Source organism: Oncorhynchus nerka, linkage group LG26 (assembly GCF_034236695.1).
Source record: "Oncorhynchus nerka isolate Pitt River linkage group LG26, Oner_Uvic_2.0, whole genome shotgun sequence".
Taxonomy (NCBI): Eukaryota; Metazoa; Chordata; class Actinopteri; order Salmoniformes; family Salmonidae; genus Oncorhynchus; species Oncorhynchus nerka.
The window spans coordinates 31,198,759-31,222,402 of NC_088421.1; the positions used below are offsets into that span (position 1 = coordinate 31,198,759).

The 23,644-nt window shown below is 42.4% G+C and overlaps 1 protein-coding gene across 1 annotated transcript in view; it reads right to left on the reverse strand.

The window, feature by feature from the left end:
* Positions 1-19,457, reverse strand: part of vwa3a (von Willebrand factor A domain containing 3A) — a 46,623-nt gene extending 27,166 nt beyond the window's left edge. Inside the window, exons 1-15 of the mRNA XM_065010954.1 lie at positions 19,321-19,457; positions 16,268-16,395; positions 15,495-15,613; positions 15,075-15,155; positions 14,745-14,799; positions 14,526-14,627; positions 13,617-13,723; positions 10,202-10,333; positions 9,712-9,820; positions 9,519-9,581; positions 9,272-9,406; positions 9,020-9,158; positions 8,639-8,742; positions 7,783-7,863; positions 7,445-7,539 (exon numbers count right to left, since the gene is read on the reverse strand). Of these exons, the coding sequence (XP_064867026.1) occupies positions 7,445-7,539; positions 7,783-7,863; positions 8,639-8,742; positions 9,020-9,158; positions 9,272-9,406; positions 9,519-9,581; positions 9,712-9,820; positions 10,202-10,333; positions 13,617-13,723; positions 14,526-14,627; positions 14,745-14,799; positions 15,075-15,155; positions 15,495-15,613; positions 16,268-16,390 (1,445 nt within the window). The 5' untranslated portion in view covers positions 16,391-16,395; positions 19,321-19,457. The remainder of the gene's footprint in view (positions 1-7,444; positions 7,540-7,782; positions 7,864-8,638; positions 8,743-9,019; positions 9,159-9,271; positions 9,407-9,518; positions 9,582-9,711; positions 9,821-10,201; positions 10,334-13,616; positions 13,724-14,525; positions 14,628-14,744; positions 14,800-15,074; positions 15,156-15,494; positions 15,614-16,267; positions 16,396-19,320) is intronic.
* Positions 19,458-23,644: the final 4,187 nt, after the last annotated feature.

The window sequence follows — 23,644 nt, forward strand, 5'->3', positions numbered from 1 at the left end:
CAATCACCACCCTACAGAGAGACAGAGAGACAGAGAGAGATCATCATAGACATGTCTACCACAATCACCACCCTACAGAGAGACAGAGGAGAGAGATCATCATAGACATGTCTACCACAATCACCACCCTACAGAGAGACAGAGACAGAGACAGAAAGACAGAGAGACAGAGAGAGATCATCATAGACATGTCTACCACAATCACCACCCTACAGAGAGACAGAGATCATCATAGACATGTCTACCACAATCACCACCCTACAGAGAGAGAGAGATCATCATAGACATGTCTACCACAATCACCACCCTACAGAGAGACAGAGAGAGAGATCATCATAGACATGTCTACCACAATCACCACCCTACAGAGAGACAGAGAGAGATCATCATAGACATGTCTACCACAATCACCACCCTACAGAGAGACAGAGAGAGAGATCATCATAGACATGTCTACCACAATCACCACCCTACAGAGAGACAGAGAGACAGAGAGAGATCATCATAGACATGTCTACCACAATCACCACCCTACAGAGAGAGAGAGAGAGATCATCATAGACATGTCTACCACAATCACCACCCTACAGAGAGACAGAGAGACAGAGAGACAGATCATCATAGACATGTCTACCACAATCACCACCCTACAGAGAGACAGAGAGAGAGAGATCATCATAGACATGTCTACCACAATCACCACCCTACAGAGAGACAGAGAGACAGATCATCATAGACATGTCTACCACAATCACCACCCTACAGAGAGACAGAGAGAGAGAGAGAGATCATCATAGACATGTCTACCACAATCACCACCCTACAGAGAGACAGAGAGAGATCATCATAGACATGTCTACCACAATCACCACCCTACAGAGAGACAGAGAGAGAGAGAGAGATCATCATAGACATGTCTACCACAATCACCACCCTACAGAGAGAGAGAGACAGAGAGAGATCATCATAGACATGTCTACCACAATCACCACCCTACAGAGAGACAGAGAGATCATCATAGACATGTCTACCACAATCACCACCCTACAGAGAGACAGAGACAGACAGTCTACCACAATCACCACCCTACAGAGAGACAGAGAGAGAGATCATCATAGACATGTCTACCACAATCACCACCCTACAGAGAGACAGAGAGACAGAGAGATCATCATAGACATGTCTACCACAATCACCACCCTACAGAGAGACAGAGACAGAGAGAGATCATCATAGACATGTCTACCACAATCACCACCCTACAGAGAGACAGAGAGAGAGAGAGAGATCATCATAGACATGTCTACCACAATCACCACCCTACAGAGAGACAGAGACAGTCTACCACAATCACCACCCTACAGAGAGACAGATCATCATAGACATGTCTACCACAATCACCACCCTACAGAGAGACAGAGAGAGAGATCATCATAGACATGTCTACCACAATCACCACCCTACAGAGACAGAGACAGAGAGAGAGAGAGAGAGATCATCATAGACATGTCTACCACAATCACCACCCTACAGAGAGACAGAGACAGAGAGACAGAGAGAGAGATCATCATAGACATGTCTACCACAATCACCACCCTACAGAGAGACAGAGAGACAGAGAGAGAGATCATCATAGACATGTCTACCACAATCACCACCCTACAGAGAGAGAGAGACAGAGAGAGAGATCATCATAGACATGTCTACCACAATCACCACCCTACAGACAGAGAGAGAGATCATCATAGACATGTCTACCACAATCACCACCCTACAGAGAGACAGAGAGAGAGAGAGACAGAGAGAGATCATCATAGACATGTCTACCACAATCACCACCCTACAGAGAGACAGAGAGAGATCAGACATGTCTACCACAATCACCACCCTACAGAGAGAGATCATCATAGACATGTCTACCACAATCACCACCCTACAGAGAGACAGAGACAGAGAGACAGAGAGAGATCATCATAGACATGTCTACCACAATCACCACCCTACAGAGAGACAGAGACAGAGACAGAAAGACAGAGACAGAGAGATCATCATAGACATGTCTACCACAATCACCACCCTACAGAGAGACAGAGAGACAGAGAGAGAGATCATCATAGACATGTCTACCACAATCACCACCCTACAGAGAGACAGAGAGATCATCATAGACATGTCTACCACAATCACCACCCTACAGAGAGACAGAGAGAGATCATCATAGACATGTCTACCACAATCACCACCCTACAGAGAGACAGAGAGAGAGATCATCATAGACATGTCTACCACAATCACCACCCTACAGAGACAGAGAGAGATCATCATAGACATGTCTACCACAATCACCACCCTACAGAGAGACAGAGAGACAGATCATCATAGACATGTCTACCACAATCACCACCCTACAGAGAGACAGAGAGAGAGAGAGAGAGATCATCATAGACATGTCTACCACAATCACCACCCCAGAGACAGAGAGAGAGAGATCATCATAGACATGTCTACCACAATCACCACCCTACAGAGAGACAGAGAGAGAGATCATCATAGACATGTCTACCACAATCACCACCCTACAGAGAGACAGAGAGACAGAGAGAGAGATCATCATAGACATGTCTACCACAATCACCACCCTACAGAGAGACAGAGAGAGATCATCATAGACATGTCTACCACAATCACCACCCTACAGAGAGAGAGACAGAGAGAGAGATCATCATAGACATGTCTACCACAATCACCACCCTACAGAGAGAGACAGAGAGACAGAGAGAGATCATCATAGACATGTCTACCACAATCACCACCCTACAGAGAGAGAGAGAGAGAGAGATCATCAGTCTACCACAATCACCACCCTACAGAGAGAGATCATCATAGACATGTCTACCACAATCACCACCCTACAGAGACAGAGAGAGAGATCATCATAGACATGTCTACCACAATCACCACCCTACAGAGAGACAGAGAGACAGAGACAGAGAGAGATCATCATAGACATGTCTACCACAATCACCACCCTACAGAGACAGAGACAGAGAGAGATCATCATAGACATGTCTACCACAATCACCACCCTACAGAGAGACATCATCTACCACAATCACCACCCTACAGAGAGACAGAGAGAGAGATCATCATAGACATGTCTACCACAATCACCACCCTACAGAGAGAGAGAGAGAGATCATCATAGACATGTCTACCACAATCACCACCCTACAGAGAGACAGAGAGAGAGATCATCATAGACATGTCTACCACAATCACCACCCTACAGAGACAGAGAGAGACAGAGAGAGATCATCATAGACATGTCTACCACAATCACCACCCTACAGAGAGACAGAGAGAGAGATCATCATAGACATGTCTACCACAATCACCACCCTACAGAGAGACAGAGAGAGATCATCATAGACATGTCTACCACAATCACCACCCTACAGAGAGACAGAGAGACAGAGAGAGAGATCATCATAGACATGTCTACCACAATCACCACCCTACAGAGAGACAGAGAGAGAGATCATCATAGACATGTCTACCACAATCACCACCCTACAGAGAGACAGACAGAGAGAGATCATCATAGACATGTCTACCACAATCACCACCCTACAGAGAGACAGAGAGAGACAGATCATCATAGACATGTCTACCACAATCACCACCAGAGAGACAGAGAGACAGAGAGAGATCATCATAGACATGTCTACCACAATCACCATCTACAGAGAGACATCATAGACATGTCTACCACAATCACCACCCTACAGAGAGACAGAGAGAGATCATCATAGACATGTCTACCACAATCACCACCCTACAGAGAGACAGAGACAGAGACAGACAGAGAGACAGATCATCATAGACATGTCTACCACAATCACCACCCTACAGAGAGACAGAGAGAGATCATCATAGACATGTCTACCACAATCACCACCCTACAGAGAGACAGAGAGAGATCATCATAGACATGTCTACCACAATCACCACCCTACAGAGAGACAGAGAGACAGATCAGAGAGACAGAGAGACAGAGAGAGAGAGATCTATCATAGACATGTCTACCACAATCACCACCCTACAGAGAGACAGACAGAGAGATCATCATAGACATGTCTACCACAATCACCACCCTACAGAGAGACAGACAGATCATCATAGACATGTCTACCACAATCACCACCCTACAGAGAGACAGAGAGAGATCATCATAGACATGTCTACCACAATCACCACCCTACAGAGAGACAGAGAGAGAGAGATCATCATAGACATGTCTACCACAATCACCACCCTACAGAGAGACAGAGAGAGATCATCATAGACATGTCTACCACAATCACCACCCACAGAGAGACCTACAGAGAGACAGAGAGAGAGATCATCATAGACATGTCTACCACAATCACCACCCTACAGAGAGAGAGAGAGAGATCATCATAGACATGTCTACAACAATCACCAGAGAGACCCTACAGAGACAGAGACACAGAGAGAGATCATCATAGACATGTCTACCACAATCACCACCCTACAGAGAGACCTACAGAGAGACAGAGAGAGATCATCATAGACATGTCTACCACAATCACCACCCTACAGAGAGAGACAGAGAGAGAGATCATCATAGACATGTCTACCACAATCACCACCCTACAGAGAGACAGAGAGAGATCATCATAGACATGTCTACCACAATCACCACCCTACAGAGAGACAGAGAGAGAGAGAGATCATCATAGACATGTCTACCACAATCACCACCCTACAGAGAGACAGAGAGAGAGATCATCATAGACATGTCTACCACAATCACCACCCTACAGAGAGACAGAGACAGATCATCATAGACATGTCTACCACAATCACCACCCTACAGAGAGAGAGAGACAGAGAGAGAGATCATCATAGACATGTCTACCACAATCACCACCCTACAGAGAGACAGATCATCATAGACATGTCTACCACAATCACCACCCTACAGAGAGACAGAGAGAGATCATCATAGACATGTCTACCACAATCACCACCCTACAGACCACAATCACCACCCTACAGAGAGACAGAGAGATCATCATAGACATGTCTACCACAATCACCACCCTACAGAGAGACAGAGACAGAGAGACAGAGACATGTCTACCACAATCACCACCCTACAGAGAGACATCATAGACATGTCTACCACAATCACCACCCTACAGAGAGACAGAGAGAGATCATCATAGACATGTCTACCACAATCACCACCCTACAGAGAGACACAGAGAGAGATCATCATAGACATGTCTACCACAATCACAACTGTTACGGATACAGTTATCCTGTGTGTGTGTGTATCCTGTGTGTGTTTCTTTTCTCTCCTTCTCCCCTCACAGTGAAAATCATCACTCCCCAATCAGTCAACAATCAATCATCAATCAGAAGACACACCTCTATTTCCTACCCTATCACAGTTCCTTCCCATGGTTTAAAAACCCCATCATTTGTTTGCTCTGGAGCAATCTCTAGCAATCTCTAGCTCAATCTACAGATCTGTAAATGCCATGTCTGTACCCCAAACAGAGGTCTCTGTGTTTCAAACATCTCGCTGAGTTCATCTATCTTCAGAGCTGACAAAATCTTAACCTCTCTTTTGTTTGAGCACCCCATAGCACTTTGTCATCACCTCATCCCGTCAAGGGGGGATAATCACCACCCTACAGGTGAGTATTGTTTTTGGTTATGGTGTTTGTGTTTGTTTGCTGGTGGGAAAAGGTGGAAACCAAGACAAGTCGCCCATGGGCATAGTCCACTACCAAAGGTGAACTTTGTTAAATACACTAGTTAGAACTGGCCAAACCCCCGGACCACCCACTGTATTTTTGGTTAGTTAGTTAGCTGTTGTTAAAGTAGGCTGTCTAGCTTAGGGGTGTTTTTGAATACTTATTGTTTATTTCCTTGGGTCCAGCTCAGCCCCTTTTCCTGCTCCCCCATTACCGTGTGTTTATAAATAAACCTAGAGTTTATTTAGATCTCTGTTGTCGTGGTTATTTCAAATGATTGCGCCACTTTTACTTTGTCACAATAATAATTTGCATGACTCTCTTCTCTGTATATGAGGTCGCTCTTGCTGCTGGTGGTCTCATTACCATCCCCCTAGACTGTCAACTCTCCTTCCGTGGCCTCCAATTGCAATAAAACTAAATGCAAATCGCTACCTGATTACCCGCCTAACAACCACCCTACAGAGACAGAGACCATATCAAACAGACAGAGAGAGACTCCTAGAGAGAGATCATCATCATAGACATGTCTACCACAATCACCACCATATAGAGAGACAGAGACAGACAGAGAGAGAGTATATCTCTCTAGACCCCAGAACCTCCTGCCTCTCCCCAATGTATGACCATATTAGACACATATTTCCCTCAGAGCATCTTACAGATCCACAAAGAATTTTAAAACAAACCCAACTGTTTTGATAAACTCCCATATCTACTGGGGAAATACCACAGTGTGCCATAACAGCCTTTTTTGCCAATATTTGCTCACATTGTAGACCTGTTGACTGTATGTTTGTTTTACACATGTGTAAAAAACTGCTTTGCTTTATCTTGGCAACCAGTAAAAGAACTTGTTCTCAACTTGCTTACCTGGTTAAATAAAGGTGAAATAAATAAATAAAAAATAAACCCATATTTATGCTCATTTATTTTCCCTTTTGTACTTTAACCATTTGTATATCATTACAACACTGTATATATACGTAATATGACATTTGTAATGTCTTATTCTTTTGGAACTTCTGTGAGTGTAATGTTTACTGTTATTTTTTATTGTTTATTTGACTTTTGTATATTATCTACCTCACTTGCTTTGGCAATGTCAACACATGTTTCCCATGCCAATAAAGCCCTTTGAATTGAGAGACAGAGAGACAGAGACAGAGAGACAGAGAGAGAGACAGAGAGACAGACCGAGAGACAGAGAGACAGCGAGACAGAGAGACAGAGAAAGAGAGAGACAGAGAGAGAGAGACAGCGAGACAGAGAGAGAGAGATTGGTGGACCTTTGAAACGGCTTAATCTGAGCCAGTTTGCTACAGCAGGAAAATAATCCTGAAGCAACAGGAAATGTGAATTATTATGTAGATTATAATTAACTGACATTTTGTGTAGGGGTTGATACAAATCCAGTCTGTCATTTTAAAGTGGACTTTAGAATCAGTTTTAAACCTCAAATACACTACAAGTTTGCCTTTCCTGCTGTACAGGAACATTACTCAGCAACAAATGAAGATCCTACATCTCTATACTGCGACAGAAAATAACTGCCCCTGACACAGGCTAGAGATATAATGGACATCATTATTTTGTGAGTGATAGCAGACTGATAGCTGTGTGTGAGAGGAGAGAATCCCAGCGTCCTAAAGTACCTCTGTTCACACACTGTCCCCCAGATCTGCCTGCTCCCACTGCTCAGCCACTGCACCCTCCTCTCCAACACAGACACTGCAGACATCAGCTGTTTCTGTAGGTGACAAAGAGAGGGATGGAAGAGAGAAAGACAGGATGGACAGGGGTTATGGGTGAGATAGATACAGACGAAAGATGAGAGAAAATCATCACGATGAACACACCTAGACTAGTAAGAAGACAACTGTTTTTATTGGTCAGGAAGAGAAGAAAGGTTTAGACTAAGACTAATAATCAAATCAAAAGACAGACAAGACATCATGTGCTTCTGACATCACATCCTGACTGGTGAACCCACCTGGTAGTGGTAGATTAAGGGCAAGTCCACATGAACGTTCTTCACCGTTCCATCATGCCACTCACACTGCACCATGGCCTTCTGGGTAGGATCCGACATGGAAGGAGGAAGTCCAGGACAAAAACATTCATAAACATAATTTTTTTGTGACCAAAGGTTTTTTATTTCACAGCTCGAAAGGTACAAGAGACTAGAGACATATCTAGCCTGGTGGAAACAGTCTGATCTGACATGCTGTTTCACTTGAAACAAAACGTGAGCGCAGTGATCAGTCTGTTTGACCAGGCTAAGACATATCAGCCACCTCCCATCCTCCTACTTGAGATAAAAGAAAGGAAAAAGGACAGAACAGTAAATACAAAGCTTACTAATAACCAAGAGTGACCGACGCAATTACTCTAAATGCTTTTCCTCCAAGTCCTCCCCTGCCCAGACAGAATGAAAGATCACTAAACTAGGAAGAGTAATTGATTTAGTAGCATTGATTAACTGATATAAGTTCATTATGCCCAGTCTAATAAGCATTGGGTTCCACCCCTCTGCACCTCCTAAAGAGGTTTGGTCAAGGACCACATTACGATTGACTGGAACATCAAAAGACAGGGAGGTAAGAGAGAGAAGGAAAGAGAAAGAAAGAAAGGGATAGAGGGATTGACAGAGTGGTACATCCTGTACTGTGACCTGGCCACAAAAAGAAGAGCCAGAAGAAAATGAGAGAAAGCACTGAGTGTGCAGAAGATAAAAAGAGGCAGCCAGTGATACCTCATGAACCATCGACTGTTGGGCCATTACAAGAGAAGGAGAAAAGGAAACAGTCTAGAAGGAGAAAGAAGAAAGAAGAGACAGACAGTAGTACCTCATGGACTGTTGAGCTGACAGTCTTGTTCAGGATAGGAACAAACCCCTCCAGTAGAGAATAGGCATTGGGAGACAGAACCTGGTACAGCCCCAGTCTCTTAGCTACAGGCAGAGAGAGGATTAGATAATACATCCAACATCAAAGTTTAGGACAGAGGCTTCATTCAGTTTCAATCTGAATCTATTATTGTCATGGCCAATGGCTTTTGGAATCAATACTTGGTTGCCACAGTTACTTTTAGAGTAGGATGAAGTTGACTTTAACACGGATCTATGGTCAGTTTTGTATTGTTCCTTTTTAATGGTTAAGGTTAGGATGAAAGTGGGTAAGCTGATTCTAGATCTGTGCCTATGTGTAACTTCTACCTAGAGCACTTACCTTTCAGTCCATGGTTCCTCAGCCAATCAGCCGAGGAGCTGGGCGGGACACCTGGGGGCTTGATGCTCAGGGGGACATTGTGATTGGGTGGTCTGGGGAGCGAAGGAGAGAGTGAAAAGCTGTCCAACTCTGTGGAAATCTGGGGGAGTACAGTAACAGGAAAGATTCACTAAAAGGTTTAAGTTTAAGGTTTAAGAAAAATGCTGTACACACAGACACCAGCACTGACACACACACACAGAGTCCATTCACCTGCTGTCCCACCACAGTGACAGTCATGTCCCCCAGCCGTCCCTGACGCAGGGCCTCAGTGTGTCCCAGCAGCTCTCTGGCTGCCTTGATCTCTGTCCACAGCAGCTCCACATCTGTACTGCTGTCTACTACACCCTGATACACACACAGAGACACACCACACACACAAACAGCAGGGAAAGTTTTTTTTTGACCACAACACACTAAAACACAAACCCAAATAGCACAGTCAGGACAGACAGGTTACCAGAGAAGCTGAGAAGATGTGGTGGCGTCCCTGTGTAACTTCAGCTAGTCTCTTTACAGTTGTCTGTTTGAGGCAGAGACACAGTGAATCACTGACCAAACTTTTCACAGGTTAGAAAGTTTAGTAAATCTGTCCCTCTATTAATAAAAACACATGATTGTTGGTGACCTGAAGGTCCAGCAGTTTGACTCACAATGGTCAGAGGGCTAATGCTACAGTAGGACACCACATGGATCAACAACGTCCTTCCCAAAATGCTTTGTCCTACGTAATCAAAGAGGGCATCTGCGGTCTGGTCAGGGCTAGAGAGAGGAAAGGAGAGAAGTCAGAGGAGGAGGTACTATCATCAAACACAAGGGACTTGTTACTTGTTATGTGGAAGAATAACCCTGCTTTCTGATCGGTCTCTTTATAATGACATTGTCATAACCCCACTCTCCGATTGGTCACTTCAAAAAGACATAATCATAACCCCGCTATCTGATTGGTCCTTTCATCATAAGATCGTCATAACCCTGCTCTCTGACTGGTCAACATAACCCTGCCCTCTGATTTGTCCCTTAAAAATGACATGATAATAATAAATACAACCCAATGTGTAGATAGTGTACAACCCAATGTAGTTATTGCTGTACTTTCATCATCAGTCCCACTACATCACTGTCCTGTTGAAGTTGATTCACCTGGAGCCCAGGACGATGACCAAGGAGTCAAGCTGAGTGCAGTCCAGGCCAAGGCCTCTCTTCCAGGCCTGGAGGAGGTTACATCCCCCCCTGGCTCCCAGCTCATCCACCCAGCCACAAGCCTCCTGCAGTCTGGAGAGAGAGAACAGGCCACAGAGACACAATCTACTGTAGAAGGCAGCCTAAACAGATCCACTGACAACGAGTCAGCCTACAGAAACTAGCAGTTTAGGTCTAGTTCAAGTTCATGTTCAATTACACCCACACAGCAGTCAATACAAACTGAAATGCATGAGCACACAAATGGTATAGCTCTATCTAAAACATATTGATAAATGGATAAAAGGATGGAAAGACAAACTATAATATTGGCAAGTCGGTTAGGACATCTACTTTGTGCCTGACACAAGTCATTTTTCCAACAATTGTTTACAGACAGATTATTTAACTTATAATTTACTGTATCACAATTCCAGTGGGTCAGAAGTTTACATACACTAAGTTGACTGTGCCATTAAACAGCTTGGAAAATTCCAGAAAATGATGTCATGGCTTTAGAAGCTTCTGATAGGCGAAGTCAATTGAAGGTGTACCTGTGAGTCAATTGGAGGTGTACCTGTGAGTCAATTGGAGGTGTACCTGTGAGTCAATTGGAGAGGTACCTGTGAGTCAATTGGAGGTGTACCTGTGGACGTATTTCAAGGCCTACCTTCAAACTCACTGCCTCTTTGCTTGACATCATGGGAAAATCAAGACATCAGCCAAAACTTTTGAAACAAAAATGTAGACCTCCACAAGTCTGGTTCATCCTTGGGAGCAATTTCCAAACGCCTGAAGGTACCACGTTCATCTGTACAAACAATAGTACGCAAGTATAAACACCATGGGACCACGCAGCCGTCATACCGCTCAGGAAGGAGACGCGTTCTGTCTCATAGAGATAAACGTACTTTGGTGCGAAAAGTGCAAATCAATCCCAGAACAACAGCAAAGGACCCTGTGAAGTTGCTGGAGGAAACAGGTACAAACGTATCTATATCCACAGTAAAACGAGTCCTATATCGACATAAACTGAAAGGCTGCTCAGCAAGGAGGAAGCCACTGCTCCAAAACCAACATTAAAAAAGCCAGACTATGGTTTGCAACTGCACATGGGGACAAAGATTGTACTTTTTGGAGAAATGTCCTCTGGACTGATAAAACAAAAATAGAACTGTTTGGCCATAATGACCATCATTTTATGTTTGGAGGAAAAAGGGGGAGGCTTGCAAGCTGAAGAACACCATCCCAACCGTGAAGCACAGGGGTGGCAGCATCATGTTGTGGGGGTGCTTTGCTGCAGGAGGGACTGGTGCACTTCACAAAATAGATGTGATTATGTGAAAATTATGTGGATATATTGAAGCAACATCTCAAGAGATCAGTCAGGAAGTTAAAGCTTGGTCACAAATGGGTCTTCCAAACAGACAATGACCCCAAGCATACTTCCAAAGTTGAATGGCTTAAGGACAACAAAGTCAAGGTATTAAAGTGGCCATCGCAAAGCCCTGACCACAAGCCTATAGAACATTTGTGGGCAGAACTGAAAAAGCGAGCAAGGAGGCCTGCAACCTGACTCAAGTTACACCAGCTCTGTCAGGAGGAATGGGCCAAAATTCACCCAACTTATTGTGGGAAGCTTGTGGAAGGCTACCCGAAACGTTTGACCCAAGTTAAACCATTTAAAGGCAATGCTACCAAATACTAATTGAGTGTATGTAAACTTCTGACCCACTGGGAATGTGATGAAAGAAATACAAGCTGAAATAAATCACTCTACTATTATTCTGACATTTCACATTCTTAAAATAAAGTGGTGATCCTAACTGACCTAAGACAGGGAATTTTTACTAGGACTAAATGTCAGGAATTGTGAAAAACTGAGTTTTAATGTATTTTGCTAAGGTGTATGTAAACTTCCGACTTCAACTGTGTATACTTACAACAATAAGAACAACAAAAACAAAATAGCATTAAGTGTGTATACGAACGTTTCACACAAAACTTGTTTGTATTTGATATATTTGTATTCTAACCCAACACTGTAGCTCTATTACCTCCTACAGTACTAGATCAACTGTATGTTGTGCTATTTCATCGAGGAAACATGAGTGTATTACTCTACCTGAAAATATGGGCGTCCACCAAACTATTCACAGTTTATGTTTTCACAAACCAGTGTAGGAATGGACTGTTTTTTTTAAGCAGAGATACACTTAACCGTTAGGAATGAGTGATGATCTATGAGGGTATTAAAAGATGGAACGCTTAACATTTATTTACACTAATAGATACTAAAATGTTTGGTATGAAAACACATTCTGTTTGTATTCTTTGGCATTGGTGTTGAATACAGCCAGTCAGTTACCACAGAACAGTGCACAGTAGCTCTCACTCTTCCCTGTGTGTGTGTGTGTGTGTGTGTGTGTGTGTGTGTGTGTGTGTGTGTGTGTGTGTGTGTGTGTGTGTGTGTGTGTGTGTGTGTGTGTGTGTGTGTGTGTGTGTGTGTGTGTCTTCCTCTACTAACACAGGCACAAACTGTTCTCGCATGTACACACGCATTCCCAAATGACTCATCTAAAATAACACAAGAGGCATAAGAAGCATATTAAAATAGACATTATACCCTAATGAAAATAAACGCAGGAGCAAGCTGAAATAAACAGTGGGCGCTGTGCTGGGTTAGGTCCGTCAGACTGCAGGGACACACACACAAAGGCCGTGAGACAGTCCAGCAGGCCTCTCCCCTCCAGCGCCATGCTGTTACATCAACATCCAGAGTCCTCTGGTATCATCATGGAACTTGAGCTAAAGTGACTGGGCAGCTTTTTAAGTATACTATAGCAACATCTGAAAAAGAATGGTATTTTATCCCACCAAAACACTTGAGGGATACATGTCAGTTATAATATCCTCTCAATGGTGAACAACTGGGTCAAAGGTGCAATCAGTAGTTTCCTTTCTGGTTAAAGAAAACCACTTGGCAGGTTGACAGGGTACCTAAATGTATAGCCACGGGAAGTAGTTTGGGGGAGGGGCTGGAAAAACGTTTTGCCCACGCTGCAGACTGATATATCGGTCTGCTAATACAGGACTATTAAAGGCCCAGGGCAGTACTTTTCTGATTTTTCTAAATTATATTTTTTAGAATATATATTTTTTCAACAACAAAAAATATTTCAATTTTGCAGGGGGTTCTGCAGCACCCTCAGCACCCTACTTCCTGCGGCTATGCCTAAATGGTGTGTGTATGTGTGTGTGTGAGCATGGATTATTTCAGCATTTAGTCTGATGGCCACAGGAGACAAAAAGGTTATGGGATACACCTTTAAAGCACAATGTTATGACCTCGATGACCTCTCTTAGGACTTCTCACCTGAAGGTGTCGACGTCTCTGGGGCTGTCCCAAAGGCTGCTGGTCTCAGTACCACAGGACATCAGGTACAGCTGACGCTTACAGCTGAGCTGCTCTTCTATCAGAGACTGACACACACACACACAAACATACACACATAAACACACACACATCCAATGCTTGCCGAGAGACAAAGCCCATAGTAAATGAAGGAAATGATGAGGTGAAACTAGAGGTTTAAATGTCTATCTAGCTCGCCAGTAAATGAGAGGTGAAACCAGGGGTTTAAATATCTATTTATCTTACCAGTAAATGATGAGGTGAAACCAGGGGTTTAAATATCTATTTATCTTACCAGTAAATGAGAGGTGAAACCAGGGGTTTAAATATCTATTTATCTTACCAGTAAATGATGAGGTGAAACCAATGATGTATACAAACTCTGGATTGCTGATGCAATATATTGGCCATTGAGAGGCTTTGAAGCCACTGGTCGGCCATTTTAGCACTACTTTGTAGGAGCAGTCCTCCATAGGAATGAATGGAATTCTACAGTATTTCAATTAAATGTTTCAAGGACAAAATTACATGTATTTAAGAATGTTTAAGTTGTAGTGAGGACACTAATATTAGTATTCTCTAAAGAAATACTTTAAGGTCATTTTTTAAATATAATTTTTCCTTTGTATGTTTAGCTCACATGATATAATTTAAAAGTATGCATCAAAGTGTCTGTAATAGAATAAACATGTCAAAAACTAATCTAGACATGAATAATTGCATTTGTATAGCTTCCAAAATCTTTTTTTCAAGGGAGGAGGAGTACCAAGATGCTGCATGGTAGCTTTATTACACCAGTCCCTGTCAGTCATCCAGGGTTTATATACATCGCTGGGCAAAACCAGGGGTCTAAATGTATATCTATCTTACCAGGAGGTTCCTCTGTAGATCTGGCAGTCTGTCCTTGGTGCAGTTAACATCTGAGGTGTCAACTATGACCCCTACTCTGGACCCCTTCACCAGCCCAAACACCTGCCACACACAGGGGAATGGCACAGTTAAACTGTTACTCTGGACACTTTAGGTTGTATAGCAATAGTTATATAGTGTATATGATGATGAAGAAGAAGAAGATCTACTATGCCATGCCTTCATACTTCCTTGGTTCAGCCATCTTATTCTGCCATGGTACAGCTCAATGGCCCTGTAGAGTCCAAACAACACATTCATTATCACAAACAGTGGCAGTCACGGTTGCAGCTGTGTGTGTGTGGGTGACAGCACTTGTTTTGTGTGTGTGTGTGCTTGCATGCCTGCGTGGGTGCATGCCAGTGTGTGTATGTGTGCCTGTGTTTGCGTGGCACCACATGCCAGTGTGTGTATGTGTGCCTGTGCGTGCGTGGCACCACATGCCAGTGTGTGTGTGTGTGTGTGTGAGTTTGCACGCATGTGTGTGTGTGTTAAGAGAGGAGTACTCACTGGTACAGCTGGAAGTCAAAGTGAATGAGTGCTGCAGCAGTGATCTCCAGCTGTCTGCTGTGGCCTCCGTCCTCCTCAGCACTGCCACCAACACAGAGAGGTCAGAGCAGGGGACAAGGGCAACTGCTATTAGGTCATAGTTCATACGTGGCCATTCAGGCAGCCTTGCTCAGGCAATAACTGCCCAGATGGGATAAGTTGGATGCATAGGGCATTTGTAAAATGGAACCAGCTAGGCGTGCTAGGGACCTTGGCACGTATTAACAAAGCGTCTCAGTGTAAAAGATCTAGTATCAGGTCCATGCTCTTTTTCATTATGATTTCAGTCAAAAACTGATCCTAGATCAGCAGTTCTACTCTGATACTCTTTGTGAATATGGGCCCAGATATGTAAAGCTGGCCCCTGTCACACACACTTGCCTGATCTTGGTGGTCCCGTGTGAGAGGAGTGTTGATAGGGAGAGGCCGGAGCTGTAGAGACTGTGGGTCAGGAGCCAATCAGAGGAGCTCTTCCACTCCGCAGCCTGACCCTGTGACCTCTGGGTTACAAAGAGGAGCACAGACAGTAAGGTAGAGGACAGATACACTCTGAGGCTCACAACTACAGATAGGATCCCAGAAAGTAAGGTAGAGTACAGATATACTTTGAGGCTCAGTACTACAGACATAAAGTAAGCCTTAGTACTATATACTGTATATAGAAACATTAAGAGGGATACAGACTAAGACATAAGATAGGCCTATTGCACAGACAGCATTACAGACAGACAGGGGCAATACGGACTAAAACACAGACAGCATTACAGACACACAGGGGCAATACGGACTAAAACACAGACAGCATTACAGACAGACAGTGGCAATACGGACTAAAACACAGACAGCATTACAGACAGACAGGGGCAATACGGACTAAAACACAGACAGCATTACAGACAGACAGGGGCAATACGGACTAAAACACAGACAGCGACGACACAGGCAGTAATAACATGGAGAAAGAACTATAAAGACACAAACAAGATTTATCCCATTACACCGTGGATTCAGCATCTGAATGATTATACATTAGACACAAACAAACTACAAATCAATTCAATTCAATGCTTTCAAGGGAAGTCTAAACACTATTTATCCAGGTTAGTCTCATGGAGATAAAATGTATTTTTCAAGAGAGAACTTGACCAGCTCACCAGTAAGTCCTGTGTTTGGTTGACATGGGTGACCAGTAGACCATCGTCTCTGTGAGGGGCAGACAGAGACACATCTTCCCAGGGAGGGCAGTCATCTCTGAGGGAAGTACTGGCCGCTTCCATCACACCTGTTCACCAATGAACACCCAATAAAAACACACTATAACACCCAATAAAAACACACTATAAAACACACTGTATCTCCAACCTTCATTCAGAATGGCAGTATTGTGCATCATGCAACCCTTGGTAACAGTGTGCAACCCACTGCAACACCTTTGGACTGTGCAACATCCTCATAGGCCGGTGGATTATTAACATGGATAATTGGGCATCACCTCTGATCTAATGACAGACAACACAATATGACACTCTTGACTTCTTCTAAAAGAGTTCCTCAAAGGCATCTGTAAGACCTGCCAAAGTACAGTAACTAGCATCCTCTTTGCACACCCAGGCTGCATCACATCTGGCCGTGATTGGGAGTCCCATAGGGCAGCGCACAGTTTACCCAACGGTGTCCGTTTTTAGCCCGTGTAGGCCACCATTGTAAATAAAAATTTGTTCTTAACTGACTTGCCTAGTTAAATTTAGATCAAAATAGTGCAGAACAATTGGAGACATCCAGTGTAGTTAGAAGAGTTTGTAGTGAGACACAGTTCAGACAGAGGCAGTAACCCTGTGAGCTCTGTGGCCACTGGGAAATAACAAAACAGCAGCACAGCACTGTCACAGACTGACTGGGGCTTCAGTGTAATCAATACCCATTGATTCTGTTCATGAAGGATCGCAGCCATGCAGCCATCTGTCAGACACCTGTCCACCAGAGGTGGGAGGAGCTATAAAAGGATGGGCTCATTGTAATGACTGGAATGGAACAAATGGACCGGAAGAAGAAATACGGTTTCCATGTGTTCGATACTGTTCCATTAACTCCATTCCTGTTATTACAATGAGCCCATCCACCTATAGCTCAGCCAACCAGCCTCCTCTGCTGTGCACAGACTTCCCAGGAGAGGATAAGAAGGGAGGGAGGGTAGGGCCCTCAGATATCTATCACCTGAAGCATGCGCACAACATACAAATACATGCACTAGACGCATGCATACCTGCCAATAGTGCTGAGCGATTAACCATTTTTTAAAACGTTTTTTAAACAACTAATTGACCGACATAAATTATTTGAATTCAATTTTGTTCTTTTTTTCTGTGAGCTCAATGAGTTTTTCCAGAGATAAATCAAATCCAGTCTGAACTGTGCGATGTAGTAGGGAGTAGTAGTTTCCAACAGGCCAATATTCCAAATAGTTGAACCCATAAAATGTGGTAATGAACTACAATGCCTTATTTACATCGAAGAACTACTAAAATAGAGATTTTGCCAGACAGCATAGGCAGCAGCTCTATAGAGATGATGATGACTTGGAATGAAATACTGAAGAAATTAAAGAAAACAAACGTAATATACTATACTTAATTATGTTATTAAAGTTGAATAAATGATGGTTAATAAGTAATAAGCAGTAAAGGGCAGTCACTACCATCATGGAACTTTTATTAATTGTTTTATTCTGTTTTGTTACAGCATTCAACCCACATAATGCAAAATGCATTTAACGTTGAAAAATAAATTCTAAACCGAAATCAAAACAGTGATTATTTTTTAGTAATCGAACCGAAACAGAACTGACCTCAAATAACACTAATCATAAAGCAGTAATCCCTGAGCATTTTGTGGATGTGTTTACATGGTTCTGCGCCTGCTTCAGGTGATATAAATCTCAAGGCACTAATCCCTGAGCATTTTGTGGATGTGTTTACATGGTTCTGCGCCTGCTTCAGGTGATATAAATCTCAAGGCACTAGCAGCTCTTTGAAAAATGTATGTATACCGAACAAAAATATAAACGCAACATGTAAAGTGTTGGTCCCATGTTTCATGAGCTGAAATAAAAGATCACAAAAATAGTCCAAATGCACAAAAAGCTTATTTCTCTAAAATGTGCATAAATTTGTTTACATTCCTGTTAGTGAGCAATTATTCTTTGCCAAGATAATCCATCCACCTGACAGATGTGGCCTATCAAGAAGCTGATTAAACAGTTGACAGTGCATGACAGAGCAAAAACCAAGCCATGAGGTCGAAGGAATTGTCATAGAGCTCTGATACAGGATTGTGTCGAGGCACAGATCTGGGAAGGGTACCAAAACATTTCTGCAACATTGAAGGTCCCCAAGAACACAGTGGCCTCCATCATTCTTAAATGGAAAAAGTTTGGAACCACCAAGACTCTTTCTAGAGCTGGTTGCCTGGCCAAACTGAGCAATCAGGAGAGAAGGGCCTTGGTCAGGGAGGTGACCAAGGACCTGATGGTCACTCTGAAAGAGCTCCAGAGTTGCTCTGTGGAGATGGGATAACCTTCCAGAAGGACAACCATCTCTGCAGCACTTCACCAATCAGGCATTTATGGTAGAGTGGCCCGACAGAAGCCACTCCTCAGTAAACAGCCTGCTTGGAGTTTGCCAAAAATACATCGTTTTTTATTTGTCATTATTGGGTATTGTGTGTAGATTGATGAAGGGAAAAATATATACATTTTAGAATAAGGCTGTAAAGTAACAAAATGTGGGAAAAGTTATGGGGGTCTGAATACTTCCAGAGTGCACTGTATTTTGGGGGATATATTGTCTCACATTCCTACCGCCAAAAACGACCAACTGCAAAAGACAACCGGTAAAGTACTGTAAGTTAAAATGTAACGTTATTAAACATTCTGGCTTGTAGATGTGAGCGGAAACTTTGGTGTAAATTCTCATTTATGCCCAACTTCGGGTTTCCAGGCAAATCATTATCATATTCCCAGGAGGGCCCTTTTTTAACCACATTGGTTTAAGGCATCATATTCTTAGACTACTCCCTATTTCAAGAAAAATACTATAGAGTTTTTGAAAACATGCGATTAAATTAGATCATAGCTGAATTAGATAGGATGCAGCAGAGTTTCAGAATCTTGTCATTTGTAAATTGATACAATTTCACCGGGGCGTTCTACCTTTGCTTGCAGGGTCGACCGGTGGACAATCAGAGCGTCTTTCTCAATACATTCTGAAGACGCAAAACATGGATGTGTCCGACAGGTGCCTCGCGACAGTTTATGCAATCACCGGTTTTGTCTCAACGCTTCTTAAATCGTATATAAAGTTGTACAGATATATTGAGGGTGCTTCGCTGAGAGTTTTCGTGTGGAAAGTCGAAGCTGAGACAGTCGTAACCTACCCTCTTCAATGTTTCTCATCTCCAAGGTGACCGACAATTTCCGATCTGTGCGCGTGAGTGCGCATTTTTGAAAGAGAGCGCATAAAGATGTAGAGGCAGGTAAAGGCATGGAACATAAAATACCTGTAACTGTATTGAAAAGAAAATGTTATATAGATTTAACATATGAATCAAAAACGTTAATATTTTACTTGTAGGGTAGGCCTAGGCAGGCCTAATAACACTGTTCTCAGCCTGGTCTCATAGACTAGACGTAAAATAGTAAATATCAATCCGGGACACCAGCAGTAGTATGATATGTTACGTTTAGTAGTGTTGATAAGAGAAATGGTTACTTAAGGCAAAAATAAAAGTAGGATGGTTAGTCAGGGTGGGTGTATAACTCGAACCTCTAACAACCCAAAGATTGCAAGTTCGAATCTCATCAGGAGAACTTTAGCATTTTAGGTATTTAGCTTTTCAACTTCTTACTACTTTTTGCTTCTTTGTAACTACTTAGCATGTTAGCTAACCCTTCCTCTAACCTTAACCTTTTTAGCTAAACCTAACCTTAATTAACCCTTTAACCTAACTCCTAAACTTAACCCTAACCCCCAGCCCTAGCTAACATTAGCCAGCTAGCTAACGTTAGCACCTAGCTAGAAATTGTAACATATCACACGTTTAGTACGTTTAGCATATTGTACATTTTGGAAAATTTGTAACATATAATACGAATTTTAATTCATAACATATCATACGAAATGGGTGATGGACACCCACAAATTAATACATACCATACATATCATAGAATGGGGTGTCTCCACGTACAGAATAATACGAAAGACTCAGAGACCAGGTTGCTGTTCTTGGCATTACATTTACATTTAAGTCATTTAGCAGACGCTCTTATCCAGAGCGACTTACAAATTGGTGCATTCACCTTATGACATCCAGTGGCAGGCATGATCTATTCTGTTTGGCTTCCACTAAAAGTGTAAAGTCTTTAAAAGGGTTCTTATTATTAATAATACACATAACAATAACACAATATTTTAGTTGTCTGTGTTTAGTATGATTTTAGTGGCAAAGCAGCATAAAGAAATCTAAATATGAGGTAAACTCCCAGCAGAGCCCCAAGTCCAATGGGTTTATCCTCTGGCCTGTTGATGTTAGTGTGTTGATGTTCTCTGTATCCACAGGCAGAATGAGTTTGCAGTGCATGGTGATCCAACAGGTTTCCTGTTATATTCAGAGGTGTAGGAGGGTGAAGTCTGGGAATCCAAAAAATAGTAATTATACAGATATTTAACAAAACATGCACACAACAGTATTCATACCTTGGTTTTTGTGTTAAATGTGAATGAAAAAACTGTTTTGATGATGGTTTTCATACACATGCCTTGTCCGTATTGTAGAGGCCTATTGTATTATCATTGAAGAGGTAAGAGAAGAGGATGGTACATGTGATTTGCATAACATACCAATTGACATACCTTTGTATGCCTCGTCTGTATACCTACAGACACAAAAGTGATCAGTTCAGTCATCTGCACCCAATACAGCCAGCCTTCAACATATTATAGCCTACAAATTCTTACCTTTTTGTTGATTGATATCCATTGAATTGTGTCCATTTTCTGTTTTAGAAAGATTTTCACAAATATGAAAAGAGAGATGGTATCATTACAAAACAATATCCATTTAGATCATATAAGGGACCAACCTTAAATTGAGGAGATCTTTACATTTCTCAGTTAAGTGCCTGCACCTGCTCTCCTTTCAAATTCAAATTGTCGCGTTCTGACCTTTATTTCCTTTGTTTTATCTTTATTTAGTATGGTCAGGGCGTGAGTTGGGGTGGGCAGTCTATGTTTGTTTTTCTATGTTTGGTTTCTGTTTCGGCCTAGTATGGCTCTCAATCAGAGGCAGGTGTCGTTAGTTCTCTCTGATTGAGAACCATATTTAGGTAGCCTGGGTTTCATGTTGGTTTGTGGGTGTTTGTTTCCGTGTGAGTGTTTGTCACCACACAGAACTGGTTCGGTTTGGTTATTTAACGTATTCGTTTATTGTTTTTGTATTCCATAGTGTTCAGTGCTTTTCTTATTAAAATCGTCATGAACACTTACCACGGCGCATCTTGGTCCGATCCTTACTCTTCAGACGAAGAGGAGAAAATCTGCCGTTACACAAATCATGTTTCAGTTGGGCAGTTAGGTTCCTGCAAGAACCCCCACCAACTAAGGAGGTTCCTCCATGAACCCCACCTCATATGGGGTTTTAGGAATAACCTTTTGGGGGCAATTTTCAGTGCCATGAACACTAAGGTTCTTCAAAGAACTTTGAGGATCTTAGAAGAACCCTTGTTGAACCCCTAATTTTTAGAGTGTAGGCTACAGCTTCCTGCCAAATTCACTACAATGACATCTCTCCTCACTGCTGCTTGGAGAAGGAGAGACTGCTGCAGCCTAGCTGGTATTATCTGCTCAGGTGAACTAAATCGAGTTGGAAGGCCATCAAATGAGCAGATGGGTACCACGTTTCCATCTAAGTGCACTTGGCAGCACTGACACAGTAATCTATCACAGTCAACAAACGTGAAAGCCATAACGCATAAAAAGCATGCATTTAGCAAGAGAAAACATTGTTGCATTCTATTCGAAAATCATTCGAAAATCAAATGTTTCCATACGTATAATAATTTCTGTGAGATTATGTTCCTGCACTTACCACCCACGTAACATAGGCCCCTATACATCAGCACCTGTCAGTGTCTAGACTATAACACCTACAGAGATGATATCAACACCTGTCACACCTACACCTGTCAGAGATATAACATCTACAGAGATATCAACACCTGTCAGTGTCTAGACTATAACACCTACAGAGATGATATCAACACCTGTCAGTGTCTAGACTATAACACCTACAGAGATGATATCAACACCTGTCAGTGTCTAGACTATAACATCTACAGAGATGATATCAACACCTGTCAGTGTCTAGACTATAACATCTACAGAGATGATATCAACACCTGTCAGTGTCTAGACTATAACATCTACAGAGATGATATCAACACCTGTCAGTGTCTAGACTATAACACCTACAGAGATGATATCAACAGCTATAACATCTACAGTCTAGGCTATAACATCTACAGAGATGATATCAACACCTGTCAGTGTCTAGACTATAACATCTACATCAACACCTGTCATAGACTATAATATACAGAGAATCAACACCTGTCAGTGTCTAGACTATAACATCTACAGAGATGATATCAACACAGTGTCTAGACTATAACACAGAGATGACATCAACACCTGTCAGTGTCTAGAGATATCAACACCTACAGAGATGATATCAACACCTGTCAGTGTCTAGACTATAACATCTACAGAGATGATATCAACACTATAACATCTACAGAGATGATATCAACACCTGTCAGTGTCTAGACTATAACATCTACAGATGATATCAACATATCACACCTGTCACCTGTCAGTGTCTAGACTATAACATCTACAGAGATGATATCAACACCTGTCACTACAGACAGAGATGATCATCAACTATAACATCTACAGAGATGATATCAACACCTGTCAGTGTCTAGACTATAACATCTACAGAGATGATATCAACACCTGTCAGTGTCTAGGCTATAACATCTACAGAGATGATATCAACACCTGTCAGTGTCTAGACTATAACATCTACAGAGATGATATCAACACCTGTCAGTGTCAGACTAGATGATATCAACACCTGTCAGTGTCTAGACTATAACATCTACAGAGATGATATCAACACCTGTCAGTGTCTAGACTATAACATCTACAGAGATGATATCAACACCTGTCAGTGTCTAGACTATAACATCTACAGAGATGATATCAACACCTGTCAGTGTCTAGACTATAACATCTACAGAGATGATATCAACACCTGTCAGTGTCTGATAACATCTACAGAGATGATATCAACACCTGTCAGTGTCTAGACTATAACATCTACAGAGATGATATCAACACCTGTCAGTGTCTAGACTATAACATCTACAGAGATGATATCAACACCTGTCAGTGTCTAGACTATAACATCTACAG